The 24,310-nt window shown below is 40.7% G+C and overlaps 2 protein-coding genes across 2 annotated transcripts in view; one reads left to right on the top strand and one right to left on the bottom strand.

Annotated features, from left to right (window-relative positions):
• Positions 1-24,310, bottom strand: part of LOC138365506 (protein Star-like) — a 499,513-nt gene that overhangs the window by 406,275 nt on the left and 68,928 nt on the right. The gene's annotated exons all lie outside the window — the stretch shown is intronic.
• LOC138365763 (uncharacterized) overlaps positions 1-24,310 on the top strand; it is a 192,936-nt gene that overhangs the window by 146,095 nt on the left and 22,531 nt on the right. The window contains exons 3-4 of the mRNA XM_069326228.1: positions 7,398-7,604; positions 22,545-22,698. Of these exons, the coding sequence (XP_069182329.1) occupies positions 7,398-7,604; positions 22,545-22,583 (246 nt within the window). The 3' untranslated portion in view covers positions 22,584-22,698. The remainder of the gene's footprint in view (positions 1-7,397; positions 7,605-22,544; positions 22,699-24,310) is intronic.

Below are 24,310 nucleotides of genomic sequence, written 5' to 3'. Positions count from 1 at the left end.
TGACTGTAATGGAAAGTTTGAGCTCTGGTTGTTCCTTTTCTATTGCCGTTACTACTCCATATGCTGTGGTCTGTCTGCATTATCTTGAATTTTAAAAGATGTGCAGAGTCTGACGCTGTCTGGTGTCCTCTCCTGTCTCATAATGTTGTCCTGTGGCTGGGCTGTGGACAGAGAAGTATTGTCTGACACTGGCTGGTGTGTGACTGGTGCTGTCCTCTCTAGGACCATTATGTCTGCTGTCTTGCTGGTAGAAGCAAGTGGTGAAGCCTCGATAGCAGTTTTCTTCGGTGCCTGCTGCACCTCGGTCCACTATCCCTCCTCGTCTGAAAGCTGCCCCCATTGCTTCTTTCACTTTGACGTCTCCATGTAGTGAGGACCGATTCACTGCCTTTCCTAATGCCTGAGGCACTCCTAGGCCTGGAGAAATTCATTCCTCTCCAATGGAGGTCGTAAAATGATTCCTTCAAGTGCAATCAAGGATACCTTTTTTTGCGATATATACAAGAGTTGTTACATTCTTGTACAGCCACTAGTACGTGTAGCGTTTCGGGCAGGTCCCTGGAATACGATCCCCCGCCGCGAAGAATCGTTTTTAAAACCAAGTACTCATTTTACTTTTGAGTTAAACAGAGGCTACAGTTAAGAATTTGCTCCCGGTAAATCCTCCCTGGCCAGGATACGAACCCATGACAAAGTGCTCGTGGAACGCCAGGCTACTACACCACGGAAACTTGTGACCTAGCACCTAATTGAGCAGTTTGGTCTACCTTTCTCTGTAAGGCTCAGTACACCTTCTATGGTGCCCCCCTTGTGACGATACCCGTGTTACGTATCTTTATAAGATACGTAATTAAATAAATTAATTTTTACTTATATATGCTTTGCGTAATATGATTACATGTATGTACATATAAACATTCTTTAATTGTATGCAAGTTATGTGTTATATATTTCATTGTATATTGGAATAGGCCCAACTTACCAACCATGGGAACGGTTGGTTTTTTCTTTGTTAGCTCACGGCTGATCCCATGGGAAAAGTGGTTTGTAATGATCATAAGCGGGTAACAGTATGTGATTCTGTAATTGTTTGAACATTAGGCGGCAAGTGTCCGTGAGAGAGGTAGTTGCTGGTGGGAGTGCCAACATTTCCCTCTATTGTTTTATTTTAATTGCTGCATGTATTAATAATTACATTACCTCTGTTATGCATGTGTATCTGAGCATTACCTTAGTTAGTTTAAGATTACTCTTGTCACAATATATTGCTCCATGTAAGTTAAATTAATACTCTGTAAGTTTGGCAATTTTTCGCAGGGCAGAAGCAATGATTTTGACTCCTGTCGCGTTTTAAGTCAGTAGCTATCATGGACCAGGAGGGATAACATCTTTGGGAGATAAGTCTGTTAGCATTTGTGTTTTGCCATAATTATATTATAGGAGAGACAGTACTTTTGATTTTGCTTTATAATTGATCTTGTCCATCTGTAATTTATATAATATTGAGCATATATATTGTTAATATATATTAAAACTTTATATGTATATTTCTTCAGTCCTAAGGGAGAAATACTTTTAATTCTTTACCTGTGCCAATCACGTGGTTACACTGGTGACCCGCTATAAAGAACAGCAGTTTGTAGTTTGCCCTAGACATTTAAGGTCTTGCTGTTGTCAGGGTTTCGAGCCGTGACGTACGATTTTTTTATATTTATTTTTACAGGCAAGCATGCTTATACGTACAATAAAAGTAAACAATAACATAGAACAGACCAAAATAACAAAGCACAAACGTGCAAAAACATAAAGGAACAAATGTACTAAACACAAAAACGCCGACCAGAAGGGCCGACCACAAAACAATACTAATTACAAACAAATCACAACAAGCAAGTTAAAACACAGTGGAATACAATGCAGAAATAACACACCAAAATATGAAATATTCAGAACAAGGCTATCAGCACCTCAAACCCACACGGAGAGGCACCAACACAAAACGAAAATAATTATAATAACAATAACAATAAAAATAATAATAACAATAATAACAATAACAATAATAATAATAACAATAAATATAACAACTAGAAAGGAACAAATATACAACAAACAAAGAAAAGCACAATGGTAAAACTCGACAAAAAGCATAAACCCAGACCAGGTCACGCCAACAGCCTGAAGGGCACTCAACACGACACAAACAGTGCACAAGCAGCAACATAAAAAAACATAGAACCACAAAGCACAACATAAGCACACGACATCCACAACCAGACACTCGCCAATCAATCCCCGGACCGCACAGGAACCGGACACACACACAAGCCACACAAACCCACAACCACAAACCAGAGCACGCAGGAACCGGGAAACAAACCTGCCCCACCCCACACACACACACACCCAACCCGCACCCCACAACCATGCACCACAATACACAAAGGAATCATGAGCGAGGAATACTTATCTCAGAGACAGGAAGATATTTATCAGGGAACGAATCCCAAGGATACCGTCGCTTATAGGCCTCCCAAATCAAATACTCCAAGTCGGTGGGGGGGCGATCCCCCTGCCGCCGTGGGCCCAACATAAACTCGGGAACCTCCAGATCAGGTGGAAACGGCCACTCCTGAAGGTCACCGACGCAAGTCGCATAACGAGGCTGGGGAGCGCAAACCACGTCCTTCGAGGTAGCAGATGACACCGATGAAGCGTACGAGGGCTGTCGGGACGGCCGCGTCGCCGTACGCACAGGAGCAGGGGACAAGCAACGAGATGGTAACGTCCCAACCGAGACCGCAGGAGACACTGAAGAGATGGCCGGAGATGAAAGAGGCGTCGAGACCGCAGTCGATGAAACGGGGACCGAGGAAGGGGTTACAGAACCCCCAGAGCGAGCAGTCTTTTTCAACACCATCACCAGGCCACCCCGCTCACCGCGAACCTCAGCAGGAGAAACCACCCCCCACGAAGAACCGGAGCCATCCGAGGCAGGCGACGCACCCGAAGCAGGAACCGCAGACACCAAATCTGAAGTGAAGGCCGAAACACCGTCACTGGCACCCTCAGGCAAATGCACCTCCACCACCACCATAGTCTGCTGCATCGCAACCGGAGCCACCCCTCCGTCGCCGGCAGATCCACAAGCGTCGAAATCGCCAACGTCAGCCCAAGCTGAAGACGAAAGCCGGGAACGCTTAGGCTCTGGCCGCACATCATCAGACCCGGAGGCCGACTCAGAGACACGCGCAACACAAGCAGGGCGAACCGACGCACGCCGCAGAACGGCAGCATCCTCAACCACATGGGGCACCAGACCAGGCACAGGAGGAAGCGCCGGATCCACCCCATCACCCAGCAAAGCCGGAACAGCTGGCAAGGGTGCAGGGACAGGGTCAGACGCAGCAGAGGACGAACTGGAAGATGGGGGAATCGAGCAGCAGGCAGTCTGAAGAACCCCAGGGACACTAGTCGGAGCCGGACGATCACCCTGCGACGCCACAACCTCTTGAGGAGAGGCGACAACAACTGGGGGCGCACCAGGCGGCACAACAGGCGATACACGGGGCACATCCGCGGCTGAAGAGACGTCCACATCCACTGAATCCTCCTCCACAGGAAGCGGTGGAAAATCCTCCTCACTGAAGAGGTTCACGGGTGCAATGACAGGCGCAGAACAGTCAGCAGCCTGATGGCCCAAGAGGCCACAACGATAACACGTCCACGGCTGGCGGGCTAAAACACCCGAACGTTGTAGCCCATAAGCCACACAGAGGACGGAATATCTTCCCGGAGCCTCATGCCCAGGGTGCGAATGTTGGTCCTCACACCCTTAAGTTGACTGGAAGACACCACGTTCACCCGCACACTAACCACTGCGCCATACCGGCCGAAGTACCGCTGTAGCAGACTCTCTGGAAACTCCAAGGGAGCCCCATGCACACTGACATACGTGAGGGCACCACTCCGATCAGATAGTGACACAGTGCCCGCACCATCCGGCAGGGGCAATATCCGCCCCTCGTAACGACGGAGAAAGTCGCGATATGCCAATTCCTCGGTAAACTTTAATATCGCTCGACTGAGCTGTCACCAGCTCGACCCCATAAATGTTTATCACAGGGACATGAAGCAATTCACACACCAGCGCTATCTCTCGGTACCCAGCCCGGCCGGAAAATTCGAGGCCCACAGACTGACCCCGCAGTACAGGGGGGAGGGGGACCCCCATCGTTAACTCCACGTCAGCACAGGCAGGCAGAGACACACCCGCTCTCAACCGGCCAAATTGGTAAACACCACCAACAGCCGGAGCGCCGATTCACCACGTCCTTCCCCTACCGAAGCTAGGGCTAGACTCGTGACGTACGATTGGTAACAACCCTCAGGGTATCTCCTCGCCCATCAGGGTAGAACTCTCAATGACCAGGTCAGTGATACGATCCTCACAAAAAAACTGTCATGAGCGACGTGTGCGGTACGACAGTTTGGGTCGCCTGCGTACTGAGTTGTGCAGAATATCAGTCAGCTGGACATCAGTTAATCAACAACGTTGTTTGTTCCATGTGCGGCCAATTAGCAATGGCGCCGGCAGCGAGTCCCTGAGTGTTGATCATCACACTATACCTGTGTGACAGTAATTTGCCCCATACCGTACCTGTAACTAATGCTATAGGAATGCTTTGTGCTATACTGTACCTATAACTAATGCTATAGCAGTGCTTTGCATCATACCGTACCTATAACTAATGCTATAGCGGTGCTTTGCCTCATACCGTACCTATAATTAATGCTATAGCAGTGCCTTGCGCTATACTGTACCTATAACTTATGGTATGACAGTGTTTAGCATCACTCCTTAACTAGTATTCTGTGTTATGGTTCCCGTCTCCGGAGCAAACCTCTTCTGCCTGTCAGGAGTCTTCTAACCCACTTCTATATATGTAAGATTGCTCAAGGATTGTTTAGTTAAATTTGCAATGTGGCAGAATACCTTTTTTTGATAAAGGTTAAACAAACGAATTTGGGTGGAAAGCCCAGTCACCAATATCCATTATGATGGTTGGGGAAATGTCATTACAAGGGAGCGAGTTTGGCACTAACGAAGTCATGCGAGGGCTCCAAATATCCCGGATGTGATAAGGGCAGATAATTGGTTGGTTGCAACAGGTATTAACCAATCGGGAGAGACTTGAGTCACATTGGCACTGGAATGATGCACTGCAGCCCAGCGAGATAGCAATATATCAAAGGAATTCGGACTGGGAGGCCATAACATATATCAGCACTAAATGTTCTGGTAATTTTGCGTGTCTAGAGTCTACAGGTTGAGAGACGACGGTGTACGAACGGAGCCACCTAGTAAATCTCTGTGGAAGAGATTGGTAAGCACACGTAACTAGTCGGAAGAGGAGTAAAAGTCAAAAGTTTATTACTCGTCCAGGGCCAACAATTCAAACGTAACGGCTGGGCAGAAAGATTAATTGTAAGGGGGGGCGGTTTTCTTAGCAGCCTTCTGTATCTGTGTGAGGTTTCTGATGCTAATGTTACCAGCAGTGACAACAGTAAAATCAGCAGTGAAGACCAAGTGAAGTTTTGTTGCCTGAGTGGTTCTACAGTCTATAAGAGACAGCACTGGAGTAAAGATTGTGGAACGCCTACTTCTCTGTGGCCAGAATCAATAAGAAGTGAGGCCGTGGAACGTCTGAGCGTATTGCAGCCAATTATTTAGGGAGAGTGAGCAATGTGGTGTGGTAGCTGAAGCTAGTGAGCCTGTGTGAAGGGCCACTGTACACTATTTTTTGTTTAGATGTATACATAGTTGTTACATTCTTGTACCGCCACTAGTACGCTTAGCGTTTCGGGCAAGTCCTAGGAATACCAACCCCATGATAATCGTTTTTACAACCAAGTACATATTTAACTGTTAAGTTAAACAGAGGCTACAGTTAAGGATTTGCGCCAGTAAATCCTCCCCGGCCAGGATACGAACCCACGACAAAGCGTTCGCGGAACGCCAGGTGAGTGTCTTACCACTACACCACGGAGACTACAAAGGCGAGAATTATTGACTCTGATGTCTGGTCGCCTGTAGGGTAGGCTTAAGTGTTTAGCCCCAAGTGTGTGGAGTAGTATAACACCCGGAATTAGTGTGAGAATGGAAGAGTGGAACTCAGTTGTTGCGGGACATGACCTGGATTAAAGAATTAGTTGCAACTTTTTGGAGGGGGGGGGATGGTTGTAATTCCCGAGTGTACAGAGTTTATTTTATCATTAAATTTCATATTTTTTATGCTAGCATGTTTCCGTTCTCCATGTTCTATCTGATTACTTGCCTAGCAACCAGAGTTGAACAAATAACATAACACATACACACCAACTGTGGAAAACAATTTCTTACAATGATGTGAAACAACCTTTTGAGAGTGAGATACTTGACACTGTCGAGTGCGGAGAGACGCCTGGTTGTGTCTCCATGTCCTGAGTGACGTCCATTCCTACAGTGACCATAACTACGTAAGATAAGGCCAGGGTATTCATTTAACTGGTAAGATTTGAGCAGGAGAATGTAGCCTAGCACCACAGGCATTTGGCAGCTTAAGGAGACTCCCCAAAGTCTCCTTAAGAGAGACCCAAAGAGACGACCTTACTTGTTTGTGAGGTATTTGTGTGGAGTGCTGAGCAGAAGCCCTTGTTCCTGGACGGCAGAGATTTCAGGCACGCAGACCGGACAAGGAAGAGGTCGTCCCCGACACTTTTATTTTTTTTTATCCTACTCTATATACATAAGACGCGTCATAAGTGGGTCCTCTATTAATGTAACTGGGGTATCTTTTGTAGCCTTGGTGGTTTAAATGGGGGAAGGTGTGACCCATCTGATTGTGTTTGGTATCCCTTTATAACTGTAACAATTATTATTGCAGTGTTTGGCATCATACTGTACAGGTAACTAATGTTATGACAGTACTTAACATACCACTTCCATTATAACTAAAACATTGACAGTGTTTAGTATCTCCCTATACATGTAACTATAATTTATGACAATGTTCAGCATCATACTGTATTAGTACCTGTAACCTGAGCTCTTAAATCTGAAAATGTTGGATTTTGTGCTGTCGTCCTTGAGATGATTTCGGGGCTTAGCATCCCCGCGGCCCGGTCCTCGGCCAGGCCTCCTTTTTGTTACACACCCCCCAGGAAGCAGCCTGTAGCAGCTGTCTAACTCCCAGGTACCTATTTACTGCTAGGTAACAGGGGCATCAGGGTGAAAGAAACATTTTGCCCATTTGTCTCCGCCTCCACCGAATCGAACCCTGAACCTCAGGACTACGAATCTGAAGCGCTGTTCACTCAGCTGTTAGGAGCCCGTAACTAATACTGTTGTTGTACAGACAGGTGGATTCTTCGTGGAGGTTGGCGCAGTGGACGGAGAGTTCCTTAGCAACACTTTGTTTTTTCGAGAGAAACCGCAACTGGACGGGGCTTCTCATAGAGGCTTTCCCGCAGACCTACCAGGAACTTCTACAGAAACACAGGAAGGCTTACACTGTAAACACGGCCCTGGCTATTGGCAACGTTTCCGCCGAAATTCACTTTGTGTGAGTAGCTTAAATGTGTTCTAATTAATTAATTGTCTTATTATATAAAAATATCAAAGAAGTCTATCAGCAAACTCCTATACGATTTCTCTCTGGCTTTTTGTTAATGGTAAATTTAAAATATTTACTAATTTAAGGCAGGGATTCCAGAAGTTTTTGTGTAATAGATTTGTGAATAAATACACAGAATTACACTTAGCTGTGTGTTAACAGAAATAGTATTTTTTCTACTCTGTTATAGAAAGGGAAACGTTGCTTCTCTACTTTTTTACAATAATTAAAAATTAAACTATTGGTACGAATTATTATTTACTTGGGGATTTTATTAGCAAATTATTTTTCATGACTGTCACTCTCTTTGAAAATTTGAATATTTTTTTTTAAATTCTACATATACTTTGTCTTTCAAAATCAAATAAAATCACATTCTATTTCGGGATTTAATTATTAACTTGGTCACTCTGCAATAAATATTTTAATGAAATATGTGCAATATTCCGGAATAATATACACCAGCAAACTGTAAAGTGTGAAGGATTTTCTCTTATCATTATTTTAAATATTTCACAATGATGTCTGAATTATTTTTTAACATTTTACAATAAATATTTACATCAATTTGCTGTACAGAGTTTATCGCTATCATTCCATAATAACTTTCTTCATTTTATTTCATTAGCTTTGTTGTGTTCATCAAGTAGAAGGTGATACAATTTTCCAATATGAGTCACACTGCAGTCATCAACCAGCCATCAACAGTCACATAATAACATAAGAACTATAAGACCTGACCAGGGTTAGAAGTTGCATTACCAGGACTCTCCCCCTGGTGTAGACGGCACCATAACCACTCCACCAGCCACTGCTTATTCAATCGCTGGTGAACTCTGGTTGCGTCACAGAGTTCTTAAGTGATATATATATATATATATATATATATATATATATATATATATATATATATAAATATATATATATATATATGTCGTACCTAATAGCCAGAACGCACTTCTCAGCCTACTATTCAAGGCCCGATTTGCATAATAAGCCAAGTTTTCATGAATTAATGTTTTTTCGTCTACCTAACCTACCTAACCTAACCTAACCTAGCTTTTTTTGGCTACCTAACCTAACCTTACCTATAAATATAGGTTAGGTTAGGTTAGGTAGGGTTGGTTAGGTTCGGTCATATATCTACGTTAATTTTAACTCCAATAAAAAAAATTGACCTCATACATAGAGAAAAGGGTTGCTTTATCATTTCATAAGAAAAAAATTATAGTAAATATATTAATTCAGGAAAACTTGGCTTATTAGGCAAATTGGGCCTTGAATAGTAGGCTGAGAAGTGAGTTCTGGCTACTAGGTACGACATATATATATATATATATATATATATATATATATGTCGTACCTAATAGCCAGAACGCACTTCTCAGCCTACTATTCAAGGCCCGATTTGCCTAATAAGCCAAGTTTTCATGAATTAATGTTTTTTCGTCTACCTAACCTACCTAACCTAACCTAACCTAGCTTTTTTTGGCTACCTAACCTAACCTTACCTATAAATATAGGTTAGGTTAGGTTAGGTAGGGTTGGTTAGGTTCGGTCATATATCTACGTTAATTTTAACTCCAATAAAAAAAAATTGACCTCATACATAGAGAAAAGGGTTGCTTTATCATTTCATAAGAAAAAAATTATAGTAAATATATTAATTCAGGAAAACTTGGCTTATTAGGCAAATCGGGCCTTGAATAGTAGGCTGAGAAGTGAGTTCTGGCTACTAGGTACGACATATATATATATATATATATATATATATATATATATATATATATATAAATATATATATATATATATATATATATATATATATATATATATATATATATAACTGAAAACTCACACCCCAGAAGTGACTCGAACCCATACTCCCAGATGCCACGCAACTGGTATGTACAAGACGCCTTAATCCACTTGACCATCACGACCGGACATAATGAGGTGATAGCCGAGGCTATTTGAACCACCCCACCGCCAGCACTCGGATAGTAATCTTGGGCATAGCATTTTACCAAATCACCTCATTCTTTGGGGCACACGTGAGGAACACAAATGCGAACAAGCCTGAATGGTCCCCAGGACAATATGCAACTGAAAACTCACACCCCAGAAGTGACTCGAACCCATACTCCCAGATGCCACGCAACTGGTATGTACAAGACGCCTTAATCCACTTGACCATCACGACCGGACATAATGAGGTGATAGCCGAGGCTATTTGAACCACCCCACCGCCGGCACTCGGATAGTAATCTTGGGCATAGCATTTTACCAAATCACCTCATTCTTTGGGGCACACGTGAGGAACACAAATGCGAACAAGCCTGAATGGTCCCCAGGACAATATGCAACTGAAAACTCACACCCCAGAAGTGACTCGAACCCATACTCCCAGATGCCACGCAACTGGTATGTACAAGACGCCTTAATCCACTTGACCATCACGACCGGACATAATGAGGTGATAGCCGAGGCTATTTGAACCACCCCACCGCCGGCACTCGGATAGTAATCTTGGGCATAGCATTTTACCAAATCACCTCATTCTTTGGGGCACACGTGAGGAACACAAATGCGAACAAGCCTGAATGAGGTGTGCCCCAAAGAATGAGGTGATTTGGTAAAATGCTATGCCCAAGATTACTATCCGAGTGCCGGCGGTGGGGTGGTTCAAATAGCCTCGGCTATCACCTCATTATGTCCGGTCGTGATGGTCAAGTGGATTAAGGCGTCTTGTACATACCAGTTGCGTGGCATCTGGGAGTATGGGTTCGAGTCACTTCTGGGGTGTGAGTTTTCAGTTGCATATTGTCCTGGGGACCATTCAGGCTTGTTAGCATTTGTGTTCCTCACGTGTGCCCCAAAGAATGAGGTGATTTGGTAAAATGCTATGCCCAAGATTACTATCCGAGTGCCGGCGGTGGGGTGGTTCAAATAGCCTCGGCTATCACCTCATTATGTCCGGTCGTGATGGTCAAGTGGATTAAGGCGTCTTGTACATACCAGTTGCGTGGCATCTGGGAGTATGGGTTCTAGTTACTTCTGGGGTGTGAGTTTTCAGTTGCATATTGTCCTGGGGACCATTCAGGCTTGTTCGCATATATATATATATATATATATATATATATATATATATATATATATATATGTATATATATATATATATATATATATATATATATATATATATATATATATATAATATATATATATATATATATATATATATATATATATATATATATATATATATATATATATATATATATATAGATATATATATATATGCACAACCAGGTGGCGCTGCCACCCACAGGGAAGCAGCCAAATCCCGTAAGTATAGAGAACTGGATCACCACTACAATTTTGTCCCCATTGCTTCTGAGACACTCGGCGCCTGGGGTTAAAGTGCTACCAGTTTTTTGAAGGAACTGGGTTCTAGGCTCATTGAAACAACAAGGGACCCAAAAGCTGCAAGCTTTCTTTTCCAGCGCCTCAGTGTGGCGATACAGAGGGGAAATGCGCACTGCATCCTGTTCCTGCCCGCCATCTGAGGAGCTGGAGGAACTCGACAACCTATGATAACTATCTTTGTAACCCATATGTAACTCCTTTTTTGTAACAAAGTTCAAATAAAGTAAATATATATGTGTACATACAAAAGAATGGGGGTGGTAGGAGAAGATAATATTAGTGTTCAGTGAGAAACCACAAGGTCTCCTCTGAATACTTTTTATTTTCTTCTCCGAGGCTATGGGTCCCCACATTGGCACCAGAGGTGGTACTCTCACAAACTTTTATATATATATATATATATATATATATATATATATATATATATATATATATATATATATATATATATATATATATATATATATATATATATATATATATATATATATATATATATATATATATATTATTAAATATGACAGAAAAAGTAAGATTAATAATTCTAACACGAATTTTCTCGATCTTTCGTACGTTTCTTTCACTGTTGGTGGTAATTCAAAAATCAATTCTCCAAAATTCATTTTTATTTCTAGTCTGACGCGACACTTGAGCGCGTTTCGTAAAACTTATTACATTTTCAAAGACTTTAGTTTACACATACACAACTGAATAGAACTTACACATCTCCAATTTGTTTATATCTACATTTGAGTGAGGTGGATGGGGTGAGGTGGTATTAATAGGGTATTAAATTCATCAACACAAGACAGAACACGAAACAATGGGTATTGAATAGAAGTGATTGTAGAAAGCCTATTGGTCCATATTTGTTGATGCTTCTATATTGGAGCGGAGTCTTGAGGTGGGTAGAATATAGTTGTGCATTAATTGGCTGTTGATTGCTGGTGTTGACTTTTTAATGTGTAGTGCCTCACAAACGTCAAGCCGCCTGCTATCGCTGTATCTATCGATGATTTCTGTGTAGTTTACTAGGATTTCTCTGGCGATGGTTTGGTTGTGGGAAGAGATTATATGTTCCTTAATGGAGCCCCTGTTGCTTATGCATCGTTAAACGCCTAGAAAGAGATGTTGTTGTCTTGCCTATATACTGGGTTTTTTGGAGCTTACAGTCCCCAAGAGGGCATTTGAAGGCATAGACGACGTTGGTCTCTTTTAAAGCGTTCTGCTTTGTGTCTGGAGAGTTTCTCATGAATAGGCTGGCCTTTTTCTGGTTTTATAGTAAATCGTCAGTTGTATCCTCTGATTTTTGTCTGTAGGGATAACGTTTCTATTAACAATATCTTTCAGGACCCTTTCCTCCGTTTTATGAGCTGTGGAAAAGAAGTTCCTGTAAAATAGTCTAATAGTGGGTATAGGTGTTGTGTTAGTTGTCTCTTCAGAGGTTGCATGGCGTTTCACTTTCCTTCTGATGATGTCTTCGACGAATCCATTGAGAAGCCGTTGTTGACTAGGACCTGCCTTACCCTACAGAGTTCTTCGTCGACTTGCTTCCATTCTGAGCTGTGGCTGAGAGCACGGTCGACATATGCGTTAACAACACTCCTCTTGTACCTGTCTGGGCAGTCGCTGTTGGCATTTAGGCACATTCCTATGTTCGTTTCCTTAGTGTAGACTGCAGTGTGGAAACCTCCGCTCTTTTTCATGACTGTTACATCTAGAAACGGCAGCTTCCCATCCTTTTCCATCTCGTAAGTGAAATTCAGCACGGAACTCTGCTCAAATGCCTCCTTCAGCTCCTGCAGATGTCTGACATCAGGTACCTGTGTAAAAATGTCGTCAACATACCTGCAGTATATGGCCGGTTTCAAGTTCATGTCGACTAAGACTTTTTGCTCGATGGTACCCATGTAGAAGTTTGCAAACAGGACACCTAGGGGAGAACCCATGGCGACCCCATCTACTTGCTTATACATGTGCCCATCCGGGCTCAAGAAGGGTGCCTCTTTAGTACAAGCTTGGAGTAGTTTCCTTAGAATATTTTCTGGTATGTCAAGAGGAGTACAGGCTGGATCACGATACACTCTGTCGGCTATCATCCCGATTGTCTCGTCCACAGGTACGTTGGTTACCAACGTACCTGTGGTATATATATATATATATATATATATATATATATATATATATATATATATATATATATATATATATATATATATATATATATATATATATATATATATATATATATATATATATATATATATATATATATATATATATATATATATATATATATATATATATTATTAAATATGACCGAAAAAGTAAGATTAATAATTCTAACACGAATTTTCTCAATCTTTCGTACATTATGCTTCACTGTTGGAGGTAAATTAAAAATCACTTCTCCAAAATTCATTTTTATTTCTAGTCTGACGCGACACGGGCGCGTTTCGTAAAACTTATTACATTTTCAAAGACTTCACAAATACACAACTGATTAGAACTTGCGTTTCCCTGATTTTATATCTACATTTGAGTGAGGTGGGAAGGGTGATGTGGCATTACATTTTGAGTAAGGTGGGAAGGATGATGTGGCATTAGAGGATATTAATAGGGTATTAAAAGTATCAACACAAGACAGAACACGAAACAATGGGTATTGAATAGAAGTGTTTGTAGAAAGCCTATTGGTCCATATTTCTTGATGCTTCTATATTGGGGCGGAGTCTTGAGGTGGGTAGAATATAGTTGTGCAATAATTGGCTGTTGATTGCTGGTGTTGACTTCTTGATGTGTAGTGCCTCGCAAACGTCTAGCCGCCTGCTATCGCTGTATCTATCGATGATTTCTGTGTTGTTTACTAGGATTTCTCTGGCGATGGTTTGGTTATGGGAAGAGATTATATGTTCCTTAATGGAGCCCTGTTGTTTATGCATCGTTAAACGCCTAGAAAGAGATGTTATTGTCTTGCCTATATACTGGGTTTTTTGGAGCTTACAGTCCCCAAGTGGGCATTTGAAGGCATAGACGACGTTAGTCTCTTTTAAAGCGTTCTGTTTCGTGTCTGGAGAGTTTCTCATGAGTAGGCTGGCCGTTTTTCTGGTTTTATAGTAAATCGTCAGTTGTATCCTCTGATTTTTGTCTGTAGGGATAACGTTTCTATTAACAATATCTTTCAGGACCCTTTCCTCTGTTTTATGAGCTGTGGAAAAGAAGTTCCTGTAAAATAGTCTAATAGGGGGTATAGGTGTTGTGTTAGTTGTCTCTTCGGAGGTTGCATGGCTTTTCACTTTCCTTCTTATGATGTCTTCGATGAAACCATTGGAGAAGCCGTTATTGACTAGAACCTGCCTTACCCTACAGAGTTCTTCGTCGACTTGCTTCCATTCTGAGCTGTGGCTGAGAGCACGGTCGACGTATGCGTTAACAACACTCCTCTTGTACCTGTCAGGGCAGTCGCTGTTGGCATTTAGGCACATTCCTATGTTTGTTTCCTTTGTGTAGACTGCAGTGTGGAAACCTCCGCCCTTTTCCATGACTGTTACATCTAGAAAAGGCAGCTTCCCATCCTTTTCCGTCTCGTAAGTGAAACGCAGCACGGAACTCTGCTCAAATGCCTCCTTCAGCTCCTGCAGATGTCTGACATCAGGTACCTGTGTAAAAATGTCGTCAACATACCTGCAGTATATGGCCGGTTTCAAGTTCATGTCGACTAAGACTTTTTGCTCGATGGTACCCATGTAGAAGTTTGCAAACAGGACACCTAGGGGAGAACCCATAGCGACCCCATCTACTTGCTTATACATGTGCCCATCCGGGCTCAAGAAGGGTGCCTCTTTAGTACAAGCTTGGAGTAGTTTCCTCAGAATACTTTCTGGCATGTCAAGAGGAGTTCAGGCTGGATCACGATACACTCTGTCGGCTATCATTCCGATTGTCTCGTCCACAGGTACGTTGGTAAACAGCGATTCTACGTCCAACGAGGCTCTTATCCCTGTAGCCCGTGCGCCCCGCAGTAAGTCCACAAATTCCTTTGGAGACTTCAGGCTGAAGGCGCAAGGAACATAAGGAGTCAGCAGGCCGTTGAGTCGCTTCGCCAATCTGTACGTGGGTGTGGGTATCTGGCTAATGATTGGCCGAAGTGGGTTTCCAGGCTTGTGCGTCTTGACATTTCCATACGCATATCCAGGTTTATATTCCCCAATGATCTTTGGCAGGTGGAGTCCGGATTTCTTGGCGTTCACAGTTTCGATCAGTTTGTTGACCTTTGCTTTTAATTCGGCTGTAGTGTCCTTCGTTACCCTTTGGAACTTAGTTTGGTCAGAGAGTATGATGTTCATTTTCGCCAGATATTCGTCTTTTTTAAGAATGACATATATTGGCGACTTGTCACCTCTCCTGACAACTATCTCCTTGTTCTCACGAAGGCTTTTAGCTGCCGCTCTAAGCTCGGGGGACAGTATGGTGCTTCTGTAGTTGCCTCGATTCTTTCCTCCTTCTGCAATAAGTTCTGCTTGTAAGGTATCTTTGGTAGTGACCTTCTTTTGTGTCTCGAGGTCGAATATGTCGTCCAACAGAATTTCCAACTCCACTTTCCGGGCCATTTCACTCGGTCTGGACATAACATGACAGTTTATGCCCAGATTTAGGAGAGTGACTTGGTCCTCAGTGAGGTTAATTCCTGCAAGGTTCAGGAAGCCATCTCTTGGTCGTGGAATTGCCATAGGTCCTCCATATAATGTTGTTAGTTTCTTGATAATCCTTGTTTCAGTGCTGAGGTGATGTTGGTCTGTGAGGATGTCGAGGTGTTGTTCAATGCGGGTACGGATACTATGGTCGATGTTGCTATTTCTCCACTCGTTTGTAGCATGAAGTAGTTGCGTTTTTTTGTCTTTGATTTCAGAATGAAATCAAAGACAAAAAAACGCAACTACTTCATGCTACAAACGAGTGGAGAAATAGCAACATCGACCATAGTATCCGTACCCGCATTGAACAACACCTCGACATCCTCACAGACCAACATCACCTCAGCACTGAAACAAGGATTATCAAGAAACTAACAACATTATATGGAGGACCTATGGCAATTCCACGACCAAGAGATGGCTTCCTGAACCTTGCAGGAATTAACCTCACTGAGGACCAAGTCACTCTCCTAAATCTGGGCATAAACTGTCATGTTATGTCCAGACCGAGTGAAATGGCCCGGAAAGTGGAGTTGGAAATTCTGTTGGACGACATATTCGACCTCGAGACACAAAAGAAGGTCACTACCAAAGATACCTTACAAGCAGAACTTATTGCAGAAGGAGGAAAGAATCGAGGCAACTACAGAAGCACCATACTGTCCCCCGAGCTTAGAGCGGCAGCTAAAAGCCTTCGTGAGAACAAGGAGATAGTTGTCAGGAGAGGTGACAAGTCGCCAATATATGTCATTCTTAAAAAAGACGAATATCTGGCGAAAATGAACATCATACTCTCTGACCAAACTAAGTTCCAAAGGGTAACGAAGGACACTACAGCCGAATTAAAAGCAAAGGTCAACAAACTGATCGAAACTGTGAACGCCAAGAAATCCGGACTCCACCTGCCAAAGATCATTGGGGAATATAAACCTGGATATGCGTATGGAAATGTCAAGACGCACAAGCCTGGAAACCCACTTCGGCCAATCATTAGCCAGATACCCACACCCACGTACAGATTGGCGAAGCGACTCAACGGCCTGCTGACTCCTTATGTTCCTTGCGCCTTCAGCCTGAAGTCTCCAAAGGAATTTGTGGACTTACTGCGGGGCGCACGGGCTACAGGGATAAGAGCCTCGTTGGACGTAGAATCGCTGTTTACCAACGTACCTGTGGACGAGACAATCGGAATGATAGCCGACAGAGTGTATCGTGATCCAGCCTGAACTCCTCTTGACATGCCAGAAAGTATTCTGAGGAAACTACTCCAAGCTTGTACTAAAGAGGCACCCTTCTTGAGCCCGGATGGGCACATGTATAAGCAAGTAGATGGGGTCGCTATGGGTTCTCCCCTAGGTGTCCTGTTTGCAAACTTCTACATGGGTACCATCGAGCAAAAAGTCTTAGTCGACATGAACTTGAAACCGGCCATATACTGCAGGTATGTTGACGACATTTTTACACAGGTACCTGATGTCAGACATCTGCAGGAGCTGAAGGAGGCATTTGAGCAGAGTTCCGTGCTGCGTTTCACTTACGAGACGGAAAAGGATGGGAAGCTGCCTTTTCTAGATGTAACAGTCATGGAAAAGGGCGGAGGTTTCCACACTGCAGTCTACACAAAGGAAACAAACATAGGAATGTGCCTAAATGCCAACAGCGACTGCCCTGACAGGTACAAGAGGAGTGTTGTTAACGCATACGTCGACCGTGCTCTCAGCCACAGCTCAGAATGGAAGCAAGTCGACGAAGAACTCTGTAGGGTAAGGCAGGTTCTAGTCAATAACGGCTTCTCCAATGGTTTCATCGAAGACATCATAAGAAGGAAAGTGAAAAGCCATGCAACCTCCGAAGAGACAACTAACACAACACCTATACCCCCTATTAGACTATTTTACAGGAACTTCTTTTCCACAGCTCATAAAACAGAGGAAAGGGTCCTGAAAGATATTGTTAATAGAAACGTTATCCCTACAGACAAAAATCAGAGGATACAACTGACGATTTACTATAAAACCAGAAAAACGGCCAGCCTACTCATGAGAAACTCTCCAGACACGAAACAGAACGCTTTAAAAGAGACTAACGTCGTCTATGCCTTCAAATGCCCACTTGGGGACTGTAAGCTCCAAAAAACCCAGTATATAGGCAAGACAATAACATCTCTTTCTAGGCGTTTAACGATGCATAAACAACAGGGCTCCATTAAGGAACATATAATCTCTTCCCATAACCAAACCATCGCCAGAGAAATCCTAGTAAACAACACAGAAATCATCGATAGATACAGCGATAGCAGGCGGCTAGACGTTTGCGAGGCACTACACATCAAGAAGTCAACACCAGCAATCAACAGCCAATTATTGCACAACTATATTCTACCCACCTCAAGACTCCGCCCCAATATAGAAGCATCAAGAAATATGGACCAATAGGCTTTCTACAAACACTTCTATTCAATACCCATTGTTTCGTGTTCTGTCTTGTGTTGATACTTTTAATACCCTATTAATATCCTCTAATGCCACATCATCCTTCCCACCTTACTCAAAATGTAATGCCACATCACCCTTCCCACCTCACTCAAATGTAGATATAAAATCAGGGAAACGCAAGTTCTAATCAGTTGTGTATTTGTGAAGTCTTTGAAAATGTAATAAGTTTTACGAAACGCGCCCGTGTCGCGTCAGACTAGAAATAAAAATGAATTTTGGAGAAGTGATTTTTAATTTACCTCCAACAGTGAAGCATAATGTACGAAAGATTGAGAAAATTCGTGTTAGAATTATTAATCTTACTTTTTCGGTCATATTTAATAAAATATGTCTACAGGAAAGACTGCTACCAAAATATACTAATATATATATATATATATATACATATATATATATACATATATATATATATATATATATATATATATATATATATATATATATATATACATATATATATATACATATATATATATATATATATATATATATATATATATATATATATATATATATATATATATATATATATATCGTACCTAGTAGCCAGAATGCACTTCTCAGCCTACTTTGCAAGGCCCGATTTGCCTAATAAGCCAAGTTTTGATGAATTAATTGTTTTTCGGCTACCTAACCTACCTAACCTAACCTAACCTAACTTTTTCGGCTGCCTAACCTAACCTAACCTATAAAGATAGGTTAGGTTAGGTTAGGTAGGGTTGGTTAGGTTCGGTCAAATATCTACGTTAATTTTAACTCCAATAAAAAAAAATTGACCTCATACATAATGAAATGGGTAGCTTTATCATTTCATAAGAAAAAAAATAGAGAAAATATATTAATTCAGGAAAACTTGGCTTATTAGGCAAATCGGGCCTTGCAAAGTAGGCTGAGAAGTGCATTCTGGCTACTAGGTACGACATATATATATATATATATATATATATATATATATATATATATATATATATATATATATACATATATATATGTCGTACATAGTAGCCAGAACGCACTTCTCAGCCTACTATGCAAGGCACGATTTGCCTAATAAGCCAAGTTTTCATGAATTAATATATTTCCTCTAATTTTTTTCTTATGAAATGATAAAGCTACCCATTTCATTATGTATGAGGTCAATTTTTTTTATTGGAGTTAAAATTAACGTAGATATATGATCGAACCTAACCAACCCTACCTAACCTAACCTAACCTATCTTTATAGGTTAGGTTTGGTTAGGTAGCTGGAAAAGTTAGGTTAGGTTAGGTTAGGTAGGTTAGGTAGTCGAAAAACAATTAATTCATGAAAACTTGGCTTATTAGGCAAATCGGGCCTTGCATAGTAGGCTGAGAAGTGCGTTCTGGCTACTAGGTACGACATATATATATATATATATATATATATATATATATATATATATATATATATATATATATATATATATATATATATATATATATATATATATATATATATATATATATATATATATATATATATATATGTATATATATACATATATATATATATATATATATATATATATATATATATATATATATATATATATATATATATATATATATATATATATATATATGTCGTACCTAGTAGCCAGAACGCACTTCTCGGCCTACTATGCAAGGCCCGATTTGCCTAATAAGCCAAGTTTTCCTGAATTAATATAATTTCTCTAATTTTTTTCTTATGAAATGATAAATACCTTCCCCGATATCCTTAAAAAAGCTAGAGTAACGCCAGTTCATAAAGGAGGTAATCCGTCAGACATAAACAACTATAGACCAATATCGAACCTACCCATACAATCAAAAATATTTGAAAAAATTATCTATAAACAGCTCTACTCCTATCTCGTAAAATTCGACATTCTTAGCCCCTGTCAGTTTGGCTTCCGCTCTCAAAAGAGTACCAACGATGCAATTATTAGTCTCCTTGATATAATTTACTCAGCTCTTGACAAAAATGAGTTTCCAATTGGACTCTTCATTGACCTGAGAAAGGCCTTTGATACTGTTAATCACGATTACCTATTAAGTAAACTCCATCATTATGGAATCCGAGGCCATGCACTGGACTATATCCAATCCTATCTTAGTGATAGACACCAATGTGTAGCAATCAATAATATAATCTCTCCCATTCTACCAATAACTGTTGGAGTGCCACAGGGCAGCATCTTGGGACCTCTTCTTTTTCTTATATACATTAATGATCTGCCTAATGTCTCTAACATTCTGAAACCTATTTTGTTTGCTGATGATACTACCCTCATCTACTCCAACCCCAACCCACATACTCTAAATGGTGTTGTTAATAATGAACTAAAAAAAGTCCACTTATGGATGTCAACCAACAAACTAACACTTAACATAGAAAAGACCTACTACATCCTATTCGGAAGCAAATCTACAAATGCAATTCAACTTCAGTTTGACAATGTAAACATTAGCAATAAAAATGATGGAAAGTTTCTTGGCATATTCCTAGACAAGAGACTCAACTTCAGTACCCACATACAACACATAACTAAGAAAGTCTCTAAAACAGTTGGTATACTCTCCAAAATCAGATATTATGTTCCTAACTCTGCTCTCACCTCTCTATATTATGCACTAATCTATCCCTATCTCAACTATGGTATCTGTGCATAGGGTTCAACCACTGCAAACCACCTCAAGTCCATCATCACCCAGCAAAAATCTGCTATCAGAATAATATCAAATTCTGCTTTCAGACAACACACAGCCCCCTTGTTTAACTCCCTAAACATGCTGAACATAATCTCACTCCACAAATTCTCTTGTGTCAACTACATTTACAAAACCCTGTTCTTAAATGCAAATCCTTGTCTGAAACTCTTCTTGGACAGATGTAATAGGACCCATTATCACCACACCAGAAATAAATATCTCTTTGATATCCCCAGAGTTAAACTTAATCTGTGTAAACACTCTATGCAAATAAAGGGACCCAGTTTATGGAACTCACTCCCTACTGAATTGAAAAGCTGTCCAACTTTTACATCATTCAAAATCAATACTAAAAAGTACCTAATTTCATCTTCATAGTTTTTCACTTTTTGCCTTAAAATTGCACTGTATCAATTGCTACCCAATCTCCCAACCTTTATGTTCCCAATTTGAACATCTTTACCATTGTGATCATTGCTGTCTTATATGTGCTGTCAATCTGCTGTATGGTGTCTATTAACCTTGTTTAAATTACTAATCAAGCTGTCAATGTAATCAATCAGAGCTTTAATATAACAATATGCTTTAATATACCTACTTATCTCTCTCATCTCATTTTCTCTTGTAATGTATTTTTATCATTTATCAATTCTGATTGAAATTACCTACTTAAAATTATCTGCTAGATTAAGGACCTGCCCGAAACGCTGCGCGTACTAGTGGCTTTACAAGAATGTAAATACTGTACTATCCAATGTATTCTCACAAACCCAATGTACCTTCTTGTATATAAATAAATAAATAAATAAATAAATAAATAAATAAATAAATAAATAAATAAATAAATAAATAAATAAATAATTAAAGCTGCCCATTTCATTATGTATGAGGTCAATTTTTTTTTATTGGCGTTAAAATTAACGTAGATATATGACCGAACCTAACCAACCCTACCTAACCTAACCTAACGTATCTTTATAGGTTAGGTTAGGTTAGGTAGCCGAAAAAGTTAGGTTAGGTTATGTTAGGTAGGTTAGGTAGTCGAAAAACAATTAATTCTTGAAAACTTGGCTTATTAGGCAAATCGGGCCTTGCATAGTAGGCTGCGAAGTGCGTTCTGGCTACAAGGTACGACATATATATATATATATATATATATATATATATATATATATATATATATATATATATATATATTTATATATATATATATATATATATATATATATATATATATTACATATATATTATATATATATATATATATACTTATATATATATATACTTATATATATATATATATATATATATATATATATATATATATATATATATATATATATATATATATATATATATATATATATATATATATATATAACTTTTAAAAATGTATGTGCAAGCGTCCACTTCTGCCTACAGCCCGGATAATGATGTGCCTTACTACAGCTTGCCGCAGAACTGCTGAAATGCAAAATTTATTCATATGTGTATATATCTACTCGACATGGAAAACGATGTTTTCGATGCTGATATTTCCCTATTTTCTATGTTCATAGATCCACTGGAGTAAAAGGTGTTCTAGGTCAAATCAGTAAGAACAGCAGCCTTACCTATAAAACCAAGGCTCTCCCTTTCTACTCCATCTTGCTGGCGCTCAACGTGACGCAAATTGATTTTTTCTCCTTGGACATTGAAGGATCTGAGATGAAGGTAAGACCAACTTTGTCACATTTTTTCGTATTTACTATAAAATAAAAATAATTATAATTATTCTTCATAAAAATATTGTATATACAATTAAATTGCGAAAACTAATCCATAATTTATTTATATGCACCCCATAAGCATCCTGTTTATGGACGTGGAAAGGTTACAAAGGCACATAATGGGCTCACATATTTAAATTCTCACAATTCATTTAGCTCAGCAAGTTACAGTCTTGATGGGCTAGTTACAAAATTCCATGCACATCGTCACATCAACAATGGGTTGACTGTTAGAGACCGACCACAAGTACAGTTTCTAAATTAAGCAACTGACATATGTGGAGAGCTAGTGTCACAATTGATATGTTTGTCCTGCACACCGCCCCCCATCCAGTGGGCAGCGGTGGATAGGTTACAATCACTTAGTTACTACCTACAGTTAGCAAACTGGGGATATTTGGTCATTGTTGTGTTGTTTGTGTACGCTACTGTACTGCATGTTGGTGCTAGATAGAGTCCAGTTAGTAGACTTAGCAACTAAGTGTGAAGGGTATTGTTTAATAATAGTAATAGAATAATGTCAAATAATTCACATCTTGAGGTTATCCCGAGATGATTTCGGGGCTAAGCGTCATAGCGGCCCGGTTCTCGACAAGGTCTATTTTTTGTTACACACCCCCAGGAAGCAGCCCGTAGCAGCTGTCTAACGCCCAGGTACATGTTTACTGCTAGGTGAACAGGGCCATCAGGGTGAAATCAACTCTGCCCATTTGTTTCCACCTCCACCGGGGATCGAACCCGGAACCTCAGGACTACGAATCCGAAGCACTGTCCACTTAGCTGTCAGGCCCCCTACATGGAAAAAGATAATTTATGAGCAGCAAATATATATCATTATGTTTATATGAATTAAACATGTGAATAACCTGCTAATAAATAATCAAAGCACACACACACACACACACACGGGAGGCGGGACGTTGAGGCGGGACCAAAGAGCCAGAGCTCAACCCCCGCAAACACAACTAGGTGAGTACACACACACACACACACACACACACACACACACACACACACACACACACACACACACACACACACACACACACACACACACACACACACACACACATACACAGAGACGACGACGGTAGGAGACACACACGATTAGTGAGGTTCGCGGAAATTCGTCAATTTCTCGGGACATTGAAGGAGTATAGAGGCTAGATCATAGTATTTGGCCTCTCGCAGTGTGTAGCTTGCAGGGTGCAACATAGCATAGTCATATCGCTAGCGATAGTGCGAAGAAACCAAAGTGGAGCTAGTGGCATCAACCAATCAACCAGGTGCATATACAGTGTGGAGGACTGGGTGGGCGACCTGACCTTACGGCCAGGTGGGACGACCCGCCGTGGAACTACCTGATTGTGTTTGTTTGGTGGTGACTGTGATCAGTGATAAAGTAAATTAGTGAATTGGAACACAACGATACAGTGACTGACTCCAGAGCTTTGTGTAGATAGAGAAGAACCGACATCGTCAATCTACTCGCACTTAGTGAATCACCAAGTGGAAGGCGACGACGGAGCACCGTCAACCATACATCATCATTACTC

Source organism: Procambarus clarkii, chromosome 17 (assembly GCF_040958095.1).
Source record: "Procambarus clarkii isolate CNS0578487 chromosome 17, FALCON_Pclarkii_2.0, whole genome shotgun sequence".
Lineage (NCBI taxonomy): Eukaryota > Metazoa > Arthropoda > Malacostraca > Decapoda > Cambaridae > Procambarus > Procambarus clarkii.
The sequence above is the reverse complement of the archived record's forward strand: the minus strand, read 5'-3'. Positions and strand labels throughout refer to the sequence as shown.